General features: G+C 58.9%; 3 protein-coding genes across 4 annotated transcripts in view; 1 reads left to right on the top strand and 2 right to left on the bottom strand.

Moving 5' to 3' along the window:
- SQSTM1 (sequestosome 1) overlaps positions 1-1,371 on the bottom strand; it is a 72,055-nt gene extending 70,684 nt beyond the window's left edge. Inside the window, exon 1 of the mRNA XM_043467004.1 lies at positions 1,266-1,371. The gene's annotated coding sequence lies outside the window, so the exon portion shown is untranslated. The remainder of the gene's footprint in view (positions 1-1,265) is intronic.
- Positions 1,242-11,595, top strand: MGAT4B (alpha-1,3-mannosyl-glycoprotein 4-beta-N-acetylglucosaminyltransferase B). Of its 2 annotated transcripts, none has more exons than XM_043466999.1 (15): positions 1,242-1,370; positions 6,284-6,469; positions 6,555-6,695; positions 6,779-6,912; positions 7,304-7,350; positions 7,620-7,733; positions 7,966-8,041; positions 8,159-8,273; positions 8,613-8,743; positions 8,915-9,022; positions 9,140-9,333; positions 10,603-10,681; positions 10,764-10,851; positions 10,933-11,045; positions 11,138-11,595. In XM_043466999.1, exons 1-15 carry the CDS (start codon positions 1,274-1,276, stop codon positions 11,159-11,161), a joined length of 1,647 nt encoding a protein of 548 aa, XP_043322934.1. In that variant the 5' UTR covers positions 1,242-1,273; the 3' UTR covers positions 11,162-11,595. The 2 variants fall into 2 exon arrangements, with proteins under 2 accessions (XP_043322934.1, XP_043322935.1); XM_043467000.1 differs by having other exon boundaries at positions 8,915-8,977.
- A 1,233-nt stretch (positions 11,596-12,828) lies between these two features.
- On the bottom strand, positions 12,829-15,784 carry LTC4S (leukotriene C4 synthase). Its single transcript, XM_043467007.1, has 5 exons — positions 15,626-15,784; positions 13,599-13,698; positions 13,438-13,508; positions 13,258-13,339; positions 12,829-13,049 (listed from the first exon to the last, which is right to left on the bottom strand). The coding sequence occupies exons 1-5, from the start codon at positions 15,681-15,683 to the stop codon at positions 12,908-12,910; spliced, it is 453 nt and encodes a 150-aa protein (XP_043322942.1). The 5' UTR covers positions 15,684-15,784; the 3' UTR covers positions 12,829-12,907.
- Between the last annotated feature and the right edge of the window lie 3,459 nt (positions 15,785-19,243).

Here is a 19,243-nt window from a genome sequence, read left to right on the forward strand (position 1 = left end):
AGGTGGGACAAAGTGAGGTTCAGGTGATCACTTGTCACCAATGGTGGTCCCCCAGGCGCCCAGATCTTCTCCCTGGAAGCGGACAACTGTCCCAAGCTGGGTGCCAAACACATGCTACTGATCTGGGTTCTTGGCCTTCCTTAATCAACGGAAGTTGACTTTAGAGGGGAGACAAGAAATTCAAACAAGGCTTTATTGGGGTCCTTCCTGCTGCAGCAGTGAGGGAGAGGAACCGGGTCCCTTGCTGGCTACTGAGGTGGGGGGGGGGTGCAACCTGGTTCCTTAAATGGGGTGAGGGAAGGGGTGTGTCTAGGAGTTAGTCAGGAGGGGTGGCTTAGATGGTTTGCCCATCCTTCAGGCCACAAGTGCAAGGGACATGCACAGTACCCTGTTTTCTGCTCGTGGCTCTTCAGAAGTGGCAGTTGGGGTTTTTGATCTTTTTGTATCTTGTTCATAATTTGCCCCAACTGCCCACGCACACAGTAACTTTTAGTCCCTTGTAGTTTCTTTGCGTTTTGTAGCTGCATAAGGCCTTTGTTCAGGTGCAGCACCGCAGCTAAGGGTTCCAGATCCCAGCCTGTCTCACTTCCGCCTAAACCCCTCAGACCTGGGACAGGGGCCTGAGGGGCCTCAGTCAACCCGACTGAGGTCCAAACATGGGCTGGGGAAGTTCATAAGGAAAACGTTATTGAGAAGGGGTCGGAGGGCTGACGCAAGCCGCCACCACAGCGGACCGCACAGTCTGGAAGGCCCCTGCTTCGACCTACCTGAGGCCAGAGCCCAGAGCTCCCGACCCGCACCCCGCGAAGTCCGGGACGTTTGAGGCCGCACGCGGGGCCGCCGCCGCGAGGCGGACCGGCGCGATCCCGGGCGTTCGTCCCCCACCCCGCCCCTCGCGTACCGGTGTCGGCAGCGGGTGATGCGGCCCCTTTAAGTCCCGGCCGCCCCGCCCTTCGCAGCCAACTCCGCGGCGGCCCGGGATCCAGGCCGGGCCGCGGCTCTCGCCGCCAAGCCTAACCCAGCCCGGCCCGGCCCGGCCCGAGCGCCGAGCCTAGGCCGTCCGCTTCCCACAGCCTGGAGGAGCCGGCGGTGCGGCGCCCGGCCCGGTCCGCAGCCCGGCAGGCCGGCCCGCACCTCCGCCCGGCCCCGGGCTCGCAGCCCGTCCCCGCCCCGGGGCCGGGGCCCCTGCAGCCTCCCGGTCCCGGCGCTCCGGCCCCGACCCCCCGGGCCATGCGGCCTCGGCCCCGCCGGCGCCCACCGCGTACCTGAGGAGATGAGGCTCCGCAATGGCGCCTTCCTGACGCTGCTGCTCTTCTGCCTGTGCGCCTTCTTCTCGCTCTCCTGGTACGCGGCGCTCAGCGGCCAGAAAGGTGAGCCCCTCCCCCGCCGGCCCTGCCCCGCTCCCCTCCCGCCCCGGCGCCGGCCTCGGGAGCCGGGCTCGGGCGCCCGCCGCGGACGGCGGCCGGAAGCCGGAGCCGGCGCCCCTTCCCCGCCCGGCCGGCGCGGGAGGACGCCCCTCCCTCCGCGCCCCCACTTGTTTGCTGCCGGAGTAACGAAATTCTCCTCGGGCCGGGGCTGGGCCTCGAGGCGGGGGCCGGGCGGGCGCTCGGCACTGGCCTCCGCGAGTTTTGCCCGCGCTGGGGCGGGTCGCTCCCTCTGGCGAGCGGGGGACCTCAGAGTTCTCAGAGAGGGAAGCGAGCCCCAGGGGCAGAGGCGGCCCCGCCGGCCCCGGGCACATGGACGCCCCGTTTCCGAGAGCCGCGTGAAGTGGCAGCCGGACGTCCAGGTGGCACTGTCACCTGCCGCCACCGCTCCACCCCGGCCCGCTCCGCGTGCGGCTCCCCGGGGCCTCAGCAGCCCTCCTCCGGAACGTCTGGCCCCAGGACTCCTCCGCGGGGATGCGGGCGCCGCGGGAGCCTTCCTCAGGCTGCTGGCCTGCGGGGTGCCTTGGGGGCCTCAGGGACAGCCCACCTGGCTACCGCTTCACTTACTTTATGTGGCCTCCCGGGAAGTTTGATGAAGCTAGCCAGTCCACCGCCATGGCCCTCCGAGTCTGCTAGCACACTTCGGGCTGAGGGGGCAGACCCCAGCACTGGCTGGAGTTGCTCCATGTTGGTTGGGATGGATGGGGCTGAGTGGAGCCTTTGCTGAGGGCACAAGGCTGAGGAGGCCCTCGCAGGCCTCTGTCAACCCAGCCTGCAGCACCAGAGGCAGCAGGAAAAGCTGCTTCCTTCCTGCCTCTGGCTTTCCCTGCAGGAGGCCTAGGCAGGATCCTGCTGAGGCTGCTGACCTCAGCCTCCCTTGCACCCCCTGCTTCCCTGTCCCCAGCAGAGGCTGCAGAAGGAGCGGGAGCCTTTCTGACCCTCGAAGTCCCCGTGTCCCCACCTGGCTCCTGCCTGCCCAGCTCAGCCCAGCCCTGTTTGGGTGGAGGCTGGGGCTGTCCTTGGGGCACCAGAAGCCTGGAAGGAGAACCCTAGGACTTGGTACATGGAGGCCACGGCTGGAGCAGAGTTCTCTGTAGATCTATGTATGTGGAGTGTATGACCCAGGCAAGGGCATGGCTGGGGCAGAGTGCTGTGTGGGTGAGGTGTGTCACTTAGGGGAGGACATTTTGGACCCTTGGGAGAGTGAGTGGCCAGGTAGGCAGACTGACTTGGTGGCCAAGGTGGGGCCATACCTGATGGGCTGGGGCACATTTGTGCAGTTGTGAGTGAAGTAATGAACCCTTGCACCCTGTCCTGGGCTAGGCCACAGTTCCTGGTGCCTCTTGCAGCAGCCACATGCTCTCAGCTGGATGTCAGGAATTGCAGTGTCAGACCCCCACCTGTGCCAGACACCAGACTGTGAGTCTGACTAGCCACAGTGTCCAGGAGCATGGGAGTGAGGGCGATACCCATGGCTCCATTTAGGCCTACTCTCCCTAGGGGCTTCCCAGGTGGTCCTAGTGGTAAAGAACCTGCCTGCCAATGCAGGAGACTTAAGAGATTTGGGTTCGATCCCTGGGTTGGGAAGATCTCTTGGAGAAGGGCATGGCAATCCACTACAGTATTCTTGCCTGGAGAACCCCATGGACAGAGGAGCCTGACAGACTACAGCCCATGGGGTTGCAAAGAGTCGGACACGACTGAAGCTTCTTAGCAGCAGCAGTAGCAGCTCCGTAAGGGAAGAAACATCCAGGAGCCTGGTCAAAGAAGTGGGGTTCAGATGCAGGGTCCTTGTCCCTGGGGCCTGAAAGCCCAGAAGCCTGTGACATGTGACAAGAGGGTCACCTGGGCCTTCCCTACTGAGGGCTGCTACTCTTTGGGGGGCCCAGTAAGATCTGGTCTTTGAAGGCCTGAAGAGAAGCCCGAGTCTGGGCTCTTATATGAACCTTTCTCATTTTTACATTCAGATGACTGTATTAAGCCTGCAGGGAAGCCAGACTAAATCTGAGACCAGACTGGACCTTGGCCTCCAGTTTGCAGTGAATAGGGAACTCAGGAGAGGGCTCACCCTGGCATGGATGCTTAGAGGAAAAGCACAGGAACCCAGATCTGTAGGGAAGGGAAGAGGTGGGCAGGGAGCCAGAGAGAAAGGAAAGTAGGAGCAGGTGGCATCCTGGAAGCCAAGGGCCAGGAAGGACAGATAGGCCTTGGCAAGACGGACCCTGGATGCAGGTTTCAGGCTCACTTTCACATCCAGCCTTGACAAAATTTGTGCATCAGCTCCACTAATGCTCCAGTTATAGCCCTGCTAAAGGTCCCCAGGGAAGGCAGCAGCTCTCCAGGGGGTTATCCTCAGCCACACTGCCCTCCCCTGTGTCTAGGCTGTCCCCTCTCTTAGACTTCAGCAATGATGGATGCCCATCTTGACCCCTGGGAGGGTGGATGCAAACCCTGGAGAGGAGGTGGACACCTGCCCCCGTCCCCATGCTTCTGCCTTCACTGGGCCTGGCACCTGCCTGTGCCTCTCTGAGCCTATTTTTCCATCCCTCAGTACAGGGCACAAGGTCTGTGCCCCAGCTTCAACCTTGAAATCTGTTTCTTTAATGAGGAGGGAACCAAAGGGAAGCTTGTGGTCTGTAGGCCTCAGATATCTTGATTATTTTGCCTTCTGGTAGAAGGAGCGGCAGGAAAGCCTCCAATAGTGTGACCACAGCTGCCCCCAGGACTTGGAAAGAGGAAAGCTTCTGGCAAGAGGACCAGGGTAGGAAGCAGGCTGTGCCCAGGCCTCAGTGGTCAGGGTGATTCAGGTCAGCAGGGCCCACCTCTGGGTCCACCTAGGTTGGACAGAGCTCAGCCTACTTAAAAATCAGAGAAGGCCATGTGTGGGGGGAGTGGGGGCAGCAGGCAGAGAGACTGAGGCCTCCTTACATTCCCTCCACCTCACAGAGGGCCCCGCTGGGTAGAGCCAGTAGCATTGGGGTGGGTATCAGGGACAGTAGGTAGGCAGGTGGAGACTGTGCAGGACGGAGGCCACCTCCCTGCTCAGGTGGCTCTGAACCACACCCTGCTGGGCCTCAGCACTCCCCAGTGACCCTTCCTGTTGGCCGCTGGGCGTGGCCAGCTCCCTGTTTAAAGGGTCTGGTTTCTGGGGTAACCTGGCCTCAGAACCCAGTGCAGAGCCTCAAAGATCTGGTAGCCAGACTCCTAACTCCCGCCGCAGTGGGGCTGCTCCTGAACACAGAAGCTCTACGTGGCCTGGCCTTTGGCCCCAGGGGCGGCATGTGGGGAGGGAGACTGGGGCACGCGTCTGACTTTGGAGTGCCTTATCAAGGATCTGCTTGGCTCCCCTGCTCTTCTCTCCACCCACTGCCCCCTCCCCCGACCCAGTCCTCTCTGTCCTTCCTAGGGGCTACTCCTTTCTCTTTTTCCGGAACTTAGCACTTAGACCTCTGCCCTAGCTACAGAAAGGGGGTGTCCTGGGATGACCGAATTTTGCCTTGGTCATGACCTTTGGAGTATCTGGTTGTGGCGAAGTGACACCATCCCAGGGCATTCTGGGGTTTGTGATCCCCCTGAGGGATCAAGGAATATAAGAGCTGCCTGAGGATGAGAGGGGAGAAATCTAGAAGGCTTCCTAGACTTGGAGATTTTGCACCAAGGCCTTGAAGGCTCCATGAGCTTTCATTAGGCACAGAGGAGAAAAGGGAATCCCAGGCAGATGAAACAAGCATGTGTGAAAGCATAGATGTCAGACGAGGAAAAGGCAGTGTGTGTGATAGCAAATAAAGAGGGCAAAAGCCAGGTCTGAAAAGGCCTTGAGAGTGAACAGCCTGGCAGGACCTGGCTGCCTCAGCAGCAGCAGCAGATGGCACTGTTGTTTCTGTCTCATTCTTGATTGCTTGGCCCTGCCAGACCAGTGGAGCCGGGTACTTGGCACCCTGGGGCTCCCTGTCCACCGTCAGGCAGTCCCACCTCTGGGCTGCTTCAGGCCCGTGTCCTCAGAGCCTGCAGATGGGACCCAGCTGGATGCAGGTTCCTCTGGGTGGCATGGCATAGGCCTGGGACAGCTCTTCAGAGAAGCAGGCCACAGGGCATTGAGAGCTTGAGTTCCCTCTCTGCTGTTGCCTTGCTGAGGGACCCGTGGCTCGTTTTTCAACTTCATTTGCTCCTCTGAGCACTGGGGGCGGTAACTGCAGCAGTCCCCCCACCCCCCCACTGTGTGAGATTATGAATCCAGAGCTGGTGTCTAGTGTAGAATGTCCGGGGCTCGGTCCTACTTGGAGGATAGGAGGGGATGTTCAGGGAGGTTTTCTGTCCCCAGGGAGCTTTGGGGATGGGGCTGCCTGTGATCTCTGTGAAGTGGGGTGGGAAGCCAACTGCAGAGGCTGAAAGAAGGGACAGGGGAAGGCTGGCCTCAACATCAGAACTGCTTGAGGAAGGTGGGTCTTGGATGGCACCTTGGATGTCCTACCTCCTGGAAGGAGGAGATGCTGCAAGGAGAAGCAGGAAGGGGCTGTGAGAGCTACTGGGAGGAGAGAATTCAGTCTTAGGCCTTTCCACCTCTAGCTTAGTTTGTCCCACCTGGGCCTGGAAGTGATCCTGCAGCCTTCCCACTTCAGACATCTCCTCTGGAGAAGATAAAGGGAGAGCCCTGGAGAGGGCTAATTCCCCCTGTGAAGGCTTTTCTTCTGCAGGTGTGAGTGTCACTGTGACTTCAGGGTGACTCTTATGTAAGCCCATGTGACTCACATGTAGCGGGCATGTGAACAGATGTGAACAGATACGTGTGCTGACACACTCAGGGGGCAGCAGGTCAGCTCTAGGCTGCCCCCTGGTGACAGCATGCATACCACTCACAGGTGATGTGGTGGACGTCTACCAGCGGGAGTTCCTGGCCCTGCGTGACCGCTTGCATGCAGCCGAGCAGGAGAGCCTCAAGCGCTCCAAGGAGCTCAACCTGGTGCTGGATGAGATCAAGAGGGCCATGTCCGAGAGACAGGCACTGCGAGATGGAGACAGCAATCGCACCTGGGGCCGCCTAACTGGTGAGGTGCGGGAGTGCGACGCAGTGGGGACGCGAAGCTGATGGTTAAGCTTGTTGTCTGACCTGCCCCTTCCCGACCCACCCAGAGGATCCACGCCTGAAGCCGTGGAACGGCTCGCACAAGCACGTGCTGCACCTGCCCACTGTCTTCCACCACCTGCCACACCTGCTGGCCAAGGAAAGCAGCCTGCAGCCGGCCGTGCGCGTGGGCCAGGGCCGCACCGGAGGTAGGGCGGCCCAGGAGAGGCCAGAGGCGGGCGGTGGGGCGATCCCCACGTGTACCCAGGGCCGACTCTCCACGTCCCCGCAGTGTCGGTGGTGATGGGCATCCCCAGCGTGCGGCGCGAGGTGCACTCCTACCTGACGGACACGCTGCACTCACTCATCTCGGAGCTGAGCCCACAGGAGAAGGAGGACTCGGTCATCGTGGTGCTGATTGCTGAGGCGAGTGGGCGGGGCCAGGCGGGGGAGAGGGGGGCGCGCCCTGCAGGGCACACGGCAGAAAGGGGCAGGGAGAGGAAAACTGCAGGGTTTCAGAGGAAGAGACTCGCAAGTTCAGTTGTTGGTTTCATTCACAAACTTGCCATGGTAAAAAATTAAAAGGAAAGAGACAGTTTACTTTCCCCCCCTGAGGATGTGAAGTTACATAGTCCGCCCCACCCCTTGGCCCCAGGCATCTAGAAGGGCTTTTTCTGAGGCACCTATGGTCCCTAGGCCCAGCCTTACTTAGCCTTTAGGACGGTGGGAGAAGGAGCTGTGTCCTTCCCCCAGCCTTTTCTTCCAGGCCATTTGGGGTGACAGCCTGACTCAGGGAGGGCACTTGGTCTTCCCACAGACTGACCCGCAGTATACCTCGCTGGTGACGGAGAATATCAAGGCCTTGTGAGTACTGACAGCCCAGCATGGCTGGTGAAGGGAGGACTCTTTGTGAGGTGTTGGGCAGGCAGGTGCCTTCCATCTGTGGGGAGGGTGCTTCCCGTCTTGGCTGTGGGGGTGGGTGTGTAGAGATGGCCCAACCCCTCTGAAGCCTCTCTGTGTCAGTAGGGTGCGTGTGGTGTTGGGGGATGTCTGCCTGGTGGGCTTTAAGTAAAGGACGGGGTCTAGCTAGCTCAGCTGGAGTCTGCACACTCACTGGGCCTTCCTGTCCCCAGGTTCCCTACGGAGATCCATTCTGGGCTCCTGGAAGTCATCTCCCCTTCTCCCCACTTCTACCCTGACTTCTCCCGCCTCCGAGAGTCCTTTGGGGACCCCAAGGAGAGAGTCAGGTACTAGTCCTATCCCTCTCCCTGTGCCCCCAGCAACCTGCCCACCTGTGCTAAGGAACCGAGCCTGTGGGTGTCTTGAGTCCCAAGTCCTTTTCTGCAGTGCCTCCGTTGTTCCACTGGAGGACCCCTGCGTGGGGGAGGGGGGCCTGCTACCCGCTCAGTCGCCTATGTGGTGGCCACACTGGAGGTGGGGGGGGTCTGAGCTCTTGAGGCCCCTGCCCCTGGTCCACAGGTGGAGGACCAAACAGAACCTTGATTACTGCTTCCTCATGATGTATGCACAGTCCAAAGGCATCTACTACGTGCAGGTGAGCACGGATACCTGGCTCCGTCCCCCTCCCCCTGCACAGGCCTGGGTGGTGAGCCCTGCCCTCCCTGTGCCCATCCTGAGTCCTGGCCCCTTCTCCCTACCCACCACTGTGCAGCTGGAAGATGACATCATAGCCAAGCCCAACTACCTGAGCACCATGAAGAACTTTGCACTCCAACAGCCCTCGGAAGACTGGATGATCCTGGAGTTCTCCCAGCTGGGCTTCATTGGTGTGCCAGCCCCCTCCCTGCCCACCTGGCCTCTGTCTGCCCACTTCTGCCTCTGTCATCAGCTCTCAGCCCCCTGCCCTGTTCCCAAGCCCAGGTCAGGCTCTGAGCCTTTTCCTAGAGTGCCCGCTGTAGCCCCACCTGGCCTATTCCTGCCTGCCCCTCTGCATCAAGATGTTTGGGCTCCCCAGCCCATCCACCCTCTTCTTACCCACACCTGCCTGCAGCCAGCCAGAGGTTTTGCTGTGGAACCCTCCCCGGAGTCCCCCACAGCGATTAAGAGGAAGTAGGTCAGGGCAGAGCTGCCTTCTCAGCACCCTTTTCCCCTGCTCCTGCCCTCAGGGAAGATGTTCAAGTCGCTGGACCTGAGCGTCATTGTGGAGTTCATCCTTATGTTCTACCGCGACAAGCCCATTGACTGGCTCCTGGACCACATTCTGTGGGTGAAGGTCTGCAACCCTGAGAAGGATGCGGTGAGCAGGGCCTGCACAGACGGGCAGGGGCGGTGGAGCAAGCAGCCTCCGTCAGGGACTGTGTTGGAGAGCGTGCCCCGGACAGGAGGAGACTGTGTTGCTGGCTGGAGGAGTTTCTATCTTCAGAGGTGGAGTTAAGTTAAGCCCCAGTGTGTCACCCTCCCTCCACAGAAGCATTGTGACCGGCAGAAGGCCAACCTGCGGATCCGCTTCAAGCCGTCCCTCTTCCAGCATGTGGGTACTCACTCCTCACTGGCGGGCAAGATCCAGAAACTGAAGGTGGGCAGTGCCGCACTGGAGCCTGGTGGAGCACAGCAGAGCCTGGGCGGAGGCTGGGCCGGAGGGGGCAGGGCAGGCCCAGGCCCGCCCGAGCACTCTGTCCCTCCGCCGCTGCAGGACAAGGACTTTGGGAAGCACGCGCTGCGCATGGAGCACGTGAACCCGCCGGCAGAAGTGAGCACGAGCCTCAAGACGTACCAGCACTTCACCCTGGAGAAGGCCTACTTGCACGAGGATTTCTTCTGGGCCTTCACGCCCTCTGCGGGGGACTTCATCCGCTTCCGCTTCTTCCAGCCGCTGCGACTGGAGCGGTCAGTGCCAGCGCCCACAGATCCTCTTTGGGGGAGGGGGAGGGTGGCTACTGCAGTTCAAGCCTCACCACAAATTTCTGACCCTACAGATTCCCCTCTGTGATCCCCAGCAGATTATTTAATATTGTTAGGTTTTCTTATCTGAAAAGTGTAGCTCAGAGCAGTAGCTACAGAATTCCCTGGTGGTCCAGTGGAAAGACTCAGGTTTTCAATGCTGTGGACCCGGGTTCAGTCCCTGGTTGGCGAAATAAGATCCATAAGCTGTGTGTGGTGAGGACAAAAAGAAAAGGAACAGTCGCTCCTTCATAAAGGCAAGTCCAGAATCGCCCACAGGAGCTTGGGGACATAGCCCGTCACCATCAGCCTTATGAGTTAGTTGTCTTGTACAGTCCAGCGACTGCTTTGGGTGGTGCCCAACTTGGCCCAGTACCACAGGGCCCACTGAGAGGCTGTTGCTAAGCCCTGAAAGATGCTGGGATTCTTGGCCTCCGGAGGAGAGGAATTCAACCCCGGGCTAGTGACCAGGCTTGATCACTCAGAGCTTTTGTGTGATAAAGTTTTATTAAAGTATAAAAGAGAGAGAGAAAGCTTCTGACATAGAGATCAGAAGGGGGCAGAAAGAGTGCCCCCCTGCTAGTCTTTAGCAGTATGTTGTAGACCTACCAGCAGGCTGCTAATTAGAGAAAGGAGATGTCTCAAAGCTCAGAGAGGCACCAGGCCCCTCATCCACAACATGCATTTTGAGATAACACTGGCACAAGGTGAGTCATCCCAGGCCATAAAGCGACTGACATGAATCTTGAAGAAAGGCAGGTTTCCGAGTACATATATGGTTTCATAACATAGAAGAGGAGAACAATGTATGAGTAAAACACACTGGTTTGTTGAGCCCTTATCGGTTCTGAGTCTTAAGCAGAGCCAACTTGAAGATAGACGGAGTCTAGGATAAATGCATAGTTCATTAACATAGCGTAAGAAAACCATTTCCATAAAAACATTGATTAGCTCATGGTTTGAGAAAAGTTCAGGTGGAACCAGGTGTCATCATGGCAACATAGATTTTACCTCCTTTTAATTTCGTGTAGAGAAGGAAAAAAATGTCTAACCCTTGCAGCCCGTTTCCTCCATTTGGAGACCCCTGGCCTGCCTTCCTGTTACCCCCTGACCACTGACTGCTCTCCTGGCCCAGGCCTGGCCTGTTATCTACTGGGTATAGTGCCTAGGCGGTGCCACACCCTTACAGCAGCTCACAGGCCTGTCTGGCCGCAGGTTCTTCTTCCGTAGTGGCAACATCGAGCACCCAGAGGACAAGCTGTTCAACACGTCTGTGGAGGTGTTGCCCTTTGATGTGAGTGTGGTGGGGGGTGGGTGTGCACGGAGGCCAGCCCCTCCCACAGCCACTGGCTTCAGCCCCTGGATTTTGCCCCCAGAACCCCCAGTCAGACAAGGAGGCCCTGCAAGAGGGCCATGCGGTCACTCTGCAGTACCCCCGGAGCCCTGACGGCTACCTCCAGATAGGTGAGTGCAAGGCACCAAGCGGAGCGGGCGAGGCTCGATGAGCAGGGCTCTCGGCCGCCTCTCACTGCTGCGCTCCCCCAGGCTCCTTCTACAAGGGCGTGGCACAGGGTGAAGTGGATCCTGCTTTCGGCCCCCTGGAAGCACTGCGCCTCTCCATCCAGACAGACTCACCTGTGTGGGTCATTCTGAGCGAGGTGACATGGGGCAGGGGATGGGGAGCTGTACCCAGCAACTAAATCCCAGCTCTCTCTGAAACCCCAGCTGACACTGAGCCTGGTTCTTGCAGATTTTCCTGAAAAAGGCTGACTAAGCTGAGACTTATGAAGGTGAATTTCAGCTGGTCCTGAAGCCCAGGAGACCTGAGATGTCGCCGCTGCCCCAGTCTGCGGGGTTCTGCCTGGGACCGTGCTCCGCCGGCCTGGGGTGGCCGCTGGCCCGGAGGCCCCAGGAACTGGTGCTGCCCCGCCCGCCGGCCGCGGGGAAGAGGCAGGCGGCGCCTACACTGTGCCTGAGGCCGGCCGCGCCGCCCAGAGCCGCTCCCTCCTGGCCCCCATGGGCCAGGCCGTTTTAGAAGAGCTTTCTCCTGGGCACCACTGTCTCTGGCGCGAACACTGGAATGCATATACTACTTTATGTGCTGTGTTTTTTATTCTTGGATACATTTGATTTTTTCACGTTAAGTCCACATATACTTCTATAAGAGCGTTCCTTGTAATAAAGGGTTAATGACGTGTTCGCCTCTAATCCGACTATATCATCCAGAGCCCCTGCCTTGGCAGCGGGGCTCAGCTTGACCTAGCTTCCATTTCTTGGGAGTGGCGGCTTGATAACTAGGTAACTGATGGAGCTAGTGTGGAATCTGGGTTCCCCCCCACACTTCCAAGATGACTTTCATCAGAGCACTCCCCCTAGTACCCATTATAGCTCTCAAAGTGCCTGCAGCCACCTCTCACCAAAGGCACGCCCCCATCACCGCACCCCACGCATTTGTGGGTCTCACCCTGCTGACCCCCATTTCCAAGGCCCTGCTCCGGTCCCTGGTCTCTGACCCATTTTAGGGCTCTCAGCCGGCTCAGCGCCTTTGCTGTTACCCAGTTCCTGTCCTCTCCATTCTCAGCTAAAAGCCACCTTTTTAGGGACTGTTCCCGGCGGGCATTCCTTCCAGATCTGGGCCCCAAGACACCCAGATGTTTACTGGAGAGCGCGTGTGTGTGCGCGCTAAGCCGCTTCAGTCGTGCCCCAGTTTTTGCAACCCCGTGGACTGTAGACCACCAGGCTCTTCTGTCCATGGAATTCTCCAGGCAACAATATTGGAGCACGCCAATCAACCAAATTGACATCCATCGTCTTTCCCAGCTCTGCCGGCTGCAACAGGTCCAGAACACCTGTGCTCACCAGCGTCGGACTCTGGTGACCACATCCCACCCCGCTCCTCTGTCCATGTTCAAGGCAAGAATAGTGGAGTGGATTGCCATTTCCTCCTCCAGCGGATCTTCCCTACCCAGGGATCCAACCCATGTTTCCTGTGTCTCCTGCATCAGCAAGTGAATTCTTTACCACTGTGCCACCTAGGCATCTAGATGCCAGTAACCCAGTAGGGATCCAAAAAGTCCCTTGTGTCGGCTGTGAAGGCCAGGGTACACGGAACGGGGCGGCTGAGGGTCAGCGGAGAGGCAGGATTCATAGAAGAGGGACAGGCGAGGAAAACACTGACCGCAGGGCGAAGCCCTGGGTGAGCATTGACGAGAAAGGGCGCCTGAGCCCCGGGCGTGTGCCTCCCGGGTTTGGGAACAGGACAGGACCCGAGACCCGATCGAGCTCCCGCGGGGCGGCGGGGTGGGGAGGAGCGGCCTCTTGCCTTCCGCAGCCCTGCCTCGCCCGGCAGCCCACTCAACTGCTACGGGCCGAAGTTAGGCCCCTGCAGGCTCTACAACCCGCACTGCGCGACCCATTTCGACCGAAAGAGTGCACTCGGGGTCCTGTCATGGACGCTTTAATGAGAAACTGGAGGAGGCTCCGGCTCAACTGCCGCTCCGTCGTCCCGGCGTCCTCCGTCTCAGGCCCTCAGCAGCAGTTTCTGGAGTTGTCCAAGGAGCGTGGCGCGCAGCACGGCCGGGAGGAAGTGGGCGAGCAGGCCAAGGGCCGCCAGGGCCACGAGAAGCCAGAGCGCGCGCGCGCTCGCGTACAGCGGGGCCAGCCTGCGAGTGGGGCTCAGCGGCGGCGGGGCAGGACGCCGAACCCCGCCAGACCCCACGGCCCGCCTCCACCGGGAACCCGCCCACTGGACCCCAAAAGGGACCCGCCTCCAACCAGCCGCCCGGTCCCGCCCGCGCTCCGCTAGCGGCCTCGGCCGTCACCGCCCTGCCCCGGCGGACCTCCGGGGAGCCACCCCGCCCCGCTTCTCACCTTTGCTGCGCAGAGCGCGCGTAGCCCTGGAAGTAGCGCAGGCGCGCGAACAGGTAGACCAGACCGCACAGCGCCGCCGCACCTGGGGCAGGGGAGGGGACGGCGAGGCCGGCTGAGCTGAGCCCGCCGCCGCGGGGACCCCCAGGCTCCAATGCGCGCGCCCCTAGCCCACGTCCAAACCTTCGTGAAAGAAGATGCCGGCCACCCAGAGCGTGGCGAGGAACAGCGGGAAGTACTCGCTGCAGTTCACCCTGCGGCGCGGGCGGGGCAGCATGAAGGCGCCGGCCTGCTCCCTCAGAGCCTGCCCGCAGCCCACCCCGCGCCCTCCCACCGCGGCTCACTGGGCTCGGTAGATGCGCTCGAACTCCGGCGGGCCGGTGGTGAGCGGCGGCGACACGCGGAAGGCCCGGCGCGCCGAGATCACCTGCAGAGAGAAGTAGGCTGGGGACAGAGGGGTTGCAGGAGTCAGACTCGGCACCCTGACTCCCGGCCTGGCTGCGCATCTTCTCTGATCCCTGCTCCACGCCCTGCTCGTGGAGACTCCCCTTTAAAGCCCAACATAGAGGACCGCCGGACCGCGCTCTTCTCCGGTGTCCATGACACTCAACAGGGAGGGCTGGGTGTGGGCCTGGGGCTCTGAGAGGTCCTGTCCAGCCCAGTAAGTGTAGGAGGAAGGGATGACACGTCACAGGACACCTGCCATCAAAAGGACTTTGCTCCTGAATTAGTTTGACTTGGAAAACACAAGCAGATACCCAATTCCCACCCTCTAGGCATGGACTGTGGCCCAGGTCCTTGGACTGGGAGTCCCACTTGAAGGTAGTGAAAGTGAAAGTGTTCATCACTCGGTCCTGTCTGACTCTTTGAGACCCCATGGACTGTAGCCCACCAAACTCCTTTGTCCAAGGGATTTTCCAGGCAAGAATACTGGAGTGGGTTGCCATTTCCTTCTCCAGGGGATCTTCCTGACCCGGGTCTCCTGTATTGCAGGCAGGTTCTTTACCAACTGAGCCACCGTTGGCTGCATCCTTCCGGATTCAAGGGAGCACACACCTTGTGGCCATCGTCCCTGCTCCCCTACCCGCAGAGTTCACCGGGAGGGACCTCCTGGATTGCTGTGCCTGCAAACTGTGGTTCCGGTCCTGCCTCAGTTTCTCTGTTCAGGCTGTCTGGACCCTGCCTCAGTCGGGGTCTAGATACCCTGTCCTCTGCTCCCAGGTGGTTAACAGCTGGGCCTCCTCCTCTAGTCCAACTCTGAACCACCGGCCTCTGCCCGTCTGCTGTCTGACACCGATGGGTACAGAGAGAGTGGGGGCTACTCTTGAGAGCCTGAGTGCACAGGAACCCTTCTACTTGGTCTCAGGCCAGATGCCCACCACATACACAGTTGCAGTACTGGGTGTCTCCAACTAGTTTCCTGCAAGTTCTGTGGCTCTGATGCTCTTGGTGCCAGGCTTTCTGTAGGGCCCAACCTGAGTGCACTGTAAATACCAGGGTGGCCTTGCCAGCACCAAGTAGGGCCTGGAGGGCGGCCCCGTGTCTACATGAGCAGGGCCTGAGGGGTGAGCTCACTGGCATGGCTGGAGATCAACTCTGTCTGTCTGTTCAGCCCCTCCAGGGCCCCTGCCTCAGGCTGTGTCTTGTCCTGGGGCATGTCGGTCCCAGGAATGTGTGATCTAGGGCCAATCTGAAAAGAGCACTCAGCAGGCACCTCTGGGGGGTTTCAATCCTGTCCAGCTTCACACGGTTCCAGGATAAAGAGAGTGCCTTTGAAGGCAGGGCCAGGAGATGGGGTCCTCCCACTGGGACACCCAGCGAAGAGACACTTGGAGAGGGCAGGGGTCATCTGGAGTAGGGCTGCCTCAGGCCCATGGCTGTCCCACTTCTATACCCACCATCAGAACATCCATTCATGCTGGCAGCCTGCCCTCCTGCTCAGGTCCAACACAGCTGGATGCCTCACTTTCTCACTGAAAGCCCTGCCCCCAGTGCTCTTTATGCTGGTCAAGGGACCACCCCCAACCCCAAGGCAGGCATCCCGCATGCCTACCTCAGGCATCCCTCGGGAGCCTTTTTCCATTTCCTTGCCCATCCCCTAGGTCAGGCACCTCTGCCCAGAGTTTCAGTTTGCCCTGCAGACACTCCTCCAGGGCCTCTCCCCTTCCCACTTAGGGAAAGTGCCAGGCCTTCAGCCCTGGAGCATCCCTTCCTCTGGGGTCAGGAAAGCTCGAGTACCAGGAGTCTGGGCTGTCCCTCACCTCGGCCTGGCCTTCCCAGCACTCCCCCAACCCTGCGCAGAGCCTGGAGGCAGGAAGGCAGACCGCAGGGTCCGAGGCCCACCCACCTCCCGAAGCAGGAGCCAGCCCACCTTGCAGCAGGACGCCCAGGAGGGTGACGGTGGCCAGAAGAGCTACCTCGTCCTTCATGGTGACGGCGGCTCTGGCGGCCAGGCTGGCCTGTGAGCGGGTTATCTGCAGGGTTTGATCACCCTCGTCTGCTGCTCGGAGGCTGGCCCCGGAGAGGAAGAGTGGCCGGCTCTCCCCGCCCTCCTCAGTGGCCGGGGGGTGGGGAGGGGGCGTGGCCAAGCCTGGGAGAGCCGCGGCAGCGAGCAGGCGGAAACAGGACCACATGGAGCCTGGGCTGGAGATAGCGGTTACCTGGGGACAGCCCAGCCTCCTCCTCCCAGTCCTTGTGGGCCTTCTTGGCCTCGCCTTGCTCTGGCAGGACTCAAATTGTCCACCTTAGGCTTGCTTCAGCTGCCAGGTCACCCGAGTGTCCCCAAAGGCCCTCCAGACCTTCTCTCGTCCAGGATCTGATCTCAGGAATCGAGACGCTCCTACTTGAAGCACCCATTGCCACCACTTCCCAAGTCCTAATCATTCTCAAATCCACCCCCAGTGCCGTCTTCCAAAGCCCGCTTGCCCCTCATGGACTCCTGGCCCTGACCCCCCATCAACCCACTCTTCTATCTCCCGCTACCCAGCTGGGGTTGTTTTATATCATGCAACTCTGACTACAGGGTACTCCAAGCACCCAGCCCACACCGGGCACAGCCAAGTCCTTGCTCCCTTCCAGAAAACCCAATGTCCACCAGTTCTACAGCTGCCTGAGCTCCATGCACGCGGGCCATCCCAAGGGCCACTGGACTGGCCTGGTCAGCCCCCTTGGGATGGCTGAACCTGTCCTCTCTGCGCCTCTGGCCCTGGTACACACAGTCACCTGGCATTTCTGCCTGCCCAGCATCCCTCTTCGTGAAGTCTCAGCCCTGCCCACACTCAGCTTCTGTGCCCTGGACAGAGCCGCCCTCCACCCCCAGGCCTGCGGGGCGGACATGCAGGCTAAAACTACCTGTGGGAGCCAAGGCTGACCCAAGATGGTGAGCTGGAGTCCTGGCAACTTCCTTAGCACTTTGGGGAAGGGAACTCGGAATGGGAGGGAGACTCCTGAGGGCAACTTCCAGCCGCTAGCCATCCTGAGGAAGACGGAGCCAGCACGGGGCTAGGCTGTGAGAAGAGAGGTGGCTTATGTCCCGAAGCCCTGGGGCCACCTTGCCTGAAACAACCCCCTGACTGTTCAGCTTTTCCATTTTGTAAAATGGTCACTTCTCCTTTTGGCTCAGGTTGGTTTGAAGTGGGTTTTGGTCAGCGGTGACAGAGTCCAGACTGGTACAAGCCATGCTGTGGGATCTGGGGCGGCCACCGCTGCACCGGCTGGTGGGCTGCCAGGACGCCCTGCACCCCTTTGCCTGGTCACGCTGGGGAGTCTCTGTGCGTCGCGGTGCTGTGACCTGGGGAGCTCCGCCCTCGCTGCCCACCTGGCCTCTTTCCTTGCTGCCCAAGCCTGGGTTCCAGCCTGAGGGCTTTGTTGCCTGTTAGGCTCCCCAAGAATTCCCTTTAGCCTCTCATCACCTGCTCAACACCCAGCGAATGCCCCTTGTCTATCACTGTCCCCCCAGAACAAGCTGCACCCAGCTGGGGTTGCTGGGAGCTCCTCAGGAGCAGAGGTGGGTCTGCAAGCCTGTGCTCTGCTTTGGACGAGTCTTCCCATAGCAGTGGTAGGTGCTCTGTGACGTGGAAATGACTGAAACAGAGACAGGAGCAGCAGGGGGCAGAAACCAGATGCTCCTCCAGGTCTCTCCACCACTTCAGCCCCTACTAAGATCCCTGCTCCCGTCTCTCCTCCAGCCCCAGCCAGGCTCCCTGAAGGGTGGGACACATGTGCCAAGGGTGGGCTGTGTGCCAGTGTTTGCATGAACCTGTGTGTCTCCATGCTGTGATCCCATCGGTCAATGTGTTTACGATTATTTTGAAGCTCTTTCATGGGCCTCTGTGTGTCCATGTGTCTCTGCACATGTCAGGCTGTCTTCTCTGACAAGCTCTCATTTCCTCTGAGGCCGAGACAGACTCTGTTCTGAGCTGGCAGCAGGAAGCTGGGGCCTAATATCAGCAGCTTCTGAGGAAGTCCCTGGGCAGATGTCCAGGCGACAGCTGGGGGCTCAGCCCCTGAAACCCTCTCCAGATCTCTTGATCTGCACCTCCCTCTCTCTGAGCTTCCCCAGCCTCTCAGGGTTGGACCTTGCTCAGGCTGACAGAGGTTGAGCTTAAGGCCTTCCATGCAGAAGCCACCCACTCACCCTCCTTAGCAACCAGCCCTGGAAGTGCCAACATTGAAGGGAAATGAAAAAGCTCATCCCTAAACCCCTGCAGAAACCCTAAGATCATGGCATCCGGTCCCATCACTTCATGGCAAATAGATGGGAAACAATGGAAACAGTGACAGACTTTTCTCGGGCTCCAAAATCACTGCAGGTGGTGACTGCAGCCATGAAATGAAAAAACGCTTGCTCCTTGGAAGAAAAGCTGTGACCAACCTAGATAGCATATTAAAAAGCAGAGACATTACTTTGCTGACAAAGGTCCATCTAGTCAAAGCTATGATTTTTCCAGTAGTATGTATGGATGTGAGAGTTGGACCATAAAGAAAGCTGAGTGGCGAAGAATTGATGGTTTTGAACTGTGGTGTTGGAGAAGACTCTTGAGAGTCTCTTGGACTGCGAGGAGATCGAACAAGTCCATCCTAAAGGAGATCAGTCCTGAATATTCGTTGGAAGGACTGATGCTGAAGCTGAAACTCCAATACTCTGGCCACATGAGGCGAAGAACTGACTAATTAGAAAAGACCCTGATGCTGGGAAAGATTGAAGGCGGGAGGAGAAGGGGACGACAGAGGATGAGATGGTTGGCCGGCATCACCGACTCAATGGACCTGAGTTTGAGCAAGCTCCAGGAGTTGGTGATGGACAGGGAAGCCTGGCGTGCTGCAGTCTGTGCAGTTGCAAAGAATCAGATACGACTGAGCGACTTAACTGAACTGAAACCCCTGCAGGCCATGCCTCAGTGACTCAGGCCTATGCCCCTGTACTAGCCCCTACTTTTCCCTGAAGAACATCCTGGAAACTGAGCTCACCAAGGACCTCTGGAAATGGAAAGGCCAGCCAAACCACTCTGTTGAAAAGAAACCACAGTCTCAGTACCATAGACAGGCATAAGCAGTGCATGACTCAGACCCCAAGCTTAAGTTAAAAAAAAAGATTTATTTTGAAATTATTTTACTTACCAAAACAGTTGCAAAAATAGCAAAAATTTCCTATCACCCAGCTTCCTCTAATGTTAAAATCTTATACAATTATAATTCAATTATGTAAACTCAGAAATTAACATTGATACAATACTCTCAGCCATTTACAAATCTTATTCAAGTTTCACCCAGTGTCCCACTAAAATATTAACAGTACAAAGACCTCTAAAACATTGTACAAAATTGTGGCAGACTCAAAACACATATTTGATTCTCTTTATATGAAATGTCCAGAAAAGGGAAACCCATGGAAACAGAAAGCAGATCACTGAGGACCTAGGGCTGGGAGCATTACTAGGATGGTGATGTTCAGTCTCTAATCTCTGACTCTTGGCGACATCATGGGCTG

The sequence above is a fragment of the Cervus canadensis genome, chromosome 4 (assembly GCF_019320065.1).
Source record: "Cervus canadensis isolate Bull #8, Minnesota chromosome 4, ASM1932006v1, whole genome shotgun sequence".
NCBI classification, from domain to species: Eukaryota; Metazoa; Chordata; class Mammalia; order Artiodactyla; family Cervidae; genus Cervus; species Cervus canadensis.

Excerpts from the sequence above, each read along its gene's own strand:
- MGAT4B (XM_043466999.1), top strand. The coding sequence starts at position 1,274 with ATGAGGCTCCGCAATGGCGCCTTCCTGACGCTGCTGCTCTTCTGCCTG. Across the intron at positions 6,470-6,554 it reads CACCTGGGGCCGCCTAACTG|AGGATCCACGCCTGAAGCCG; the intron begins GTGAGGTGCGGG and ends CGACCCACCCAG. Across the intron at positions 7,734-7,965 it reads GACCCCAAGGAGAGAGTCAG|GTGGAGGACCAAACAGAACC; the intron begins GTACTAGTCCTA and ends CCTGGTCCACAG.
- LTC4S (XM_043467007.1), bottom strand. The coding sequence starts at position 15,683 with ATGAAGGACGAGGTAGCTCTTCTGGCCACCGTCACCCTCCTGGGCGTC. Across the intron at positions 13,509-13,598 it reads GAGCGCATCTACCGAGCCCA|GGTGAACTGCAGCGAGTACT; the intron begins GTGAGCCGCGGT and ends CCCGCGCCGCAG. Across the intron at positions 13,050-13,257 it reads GCGCGCTCTGCGCAGCAAAG|GCTGGCCCCGCTGTACGCGA; the intron begins GTGAGAAGCGGG and ends CCCCACTCGCAG.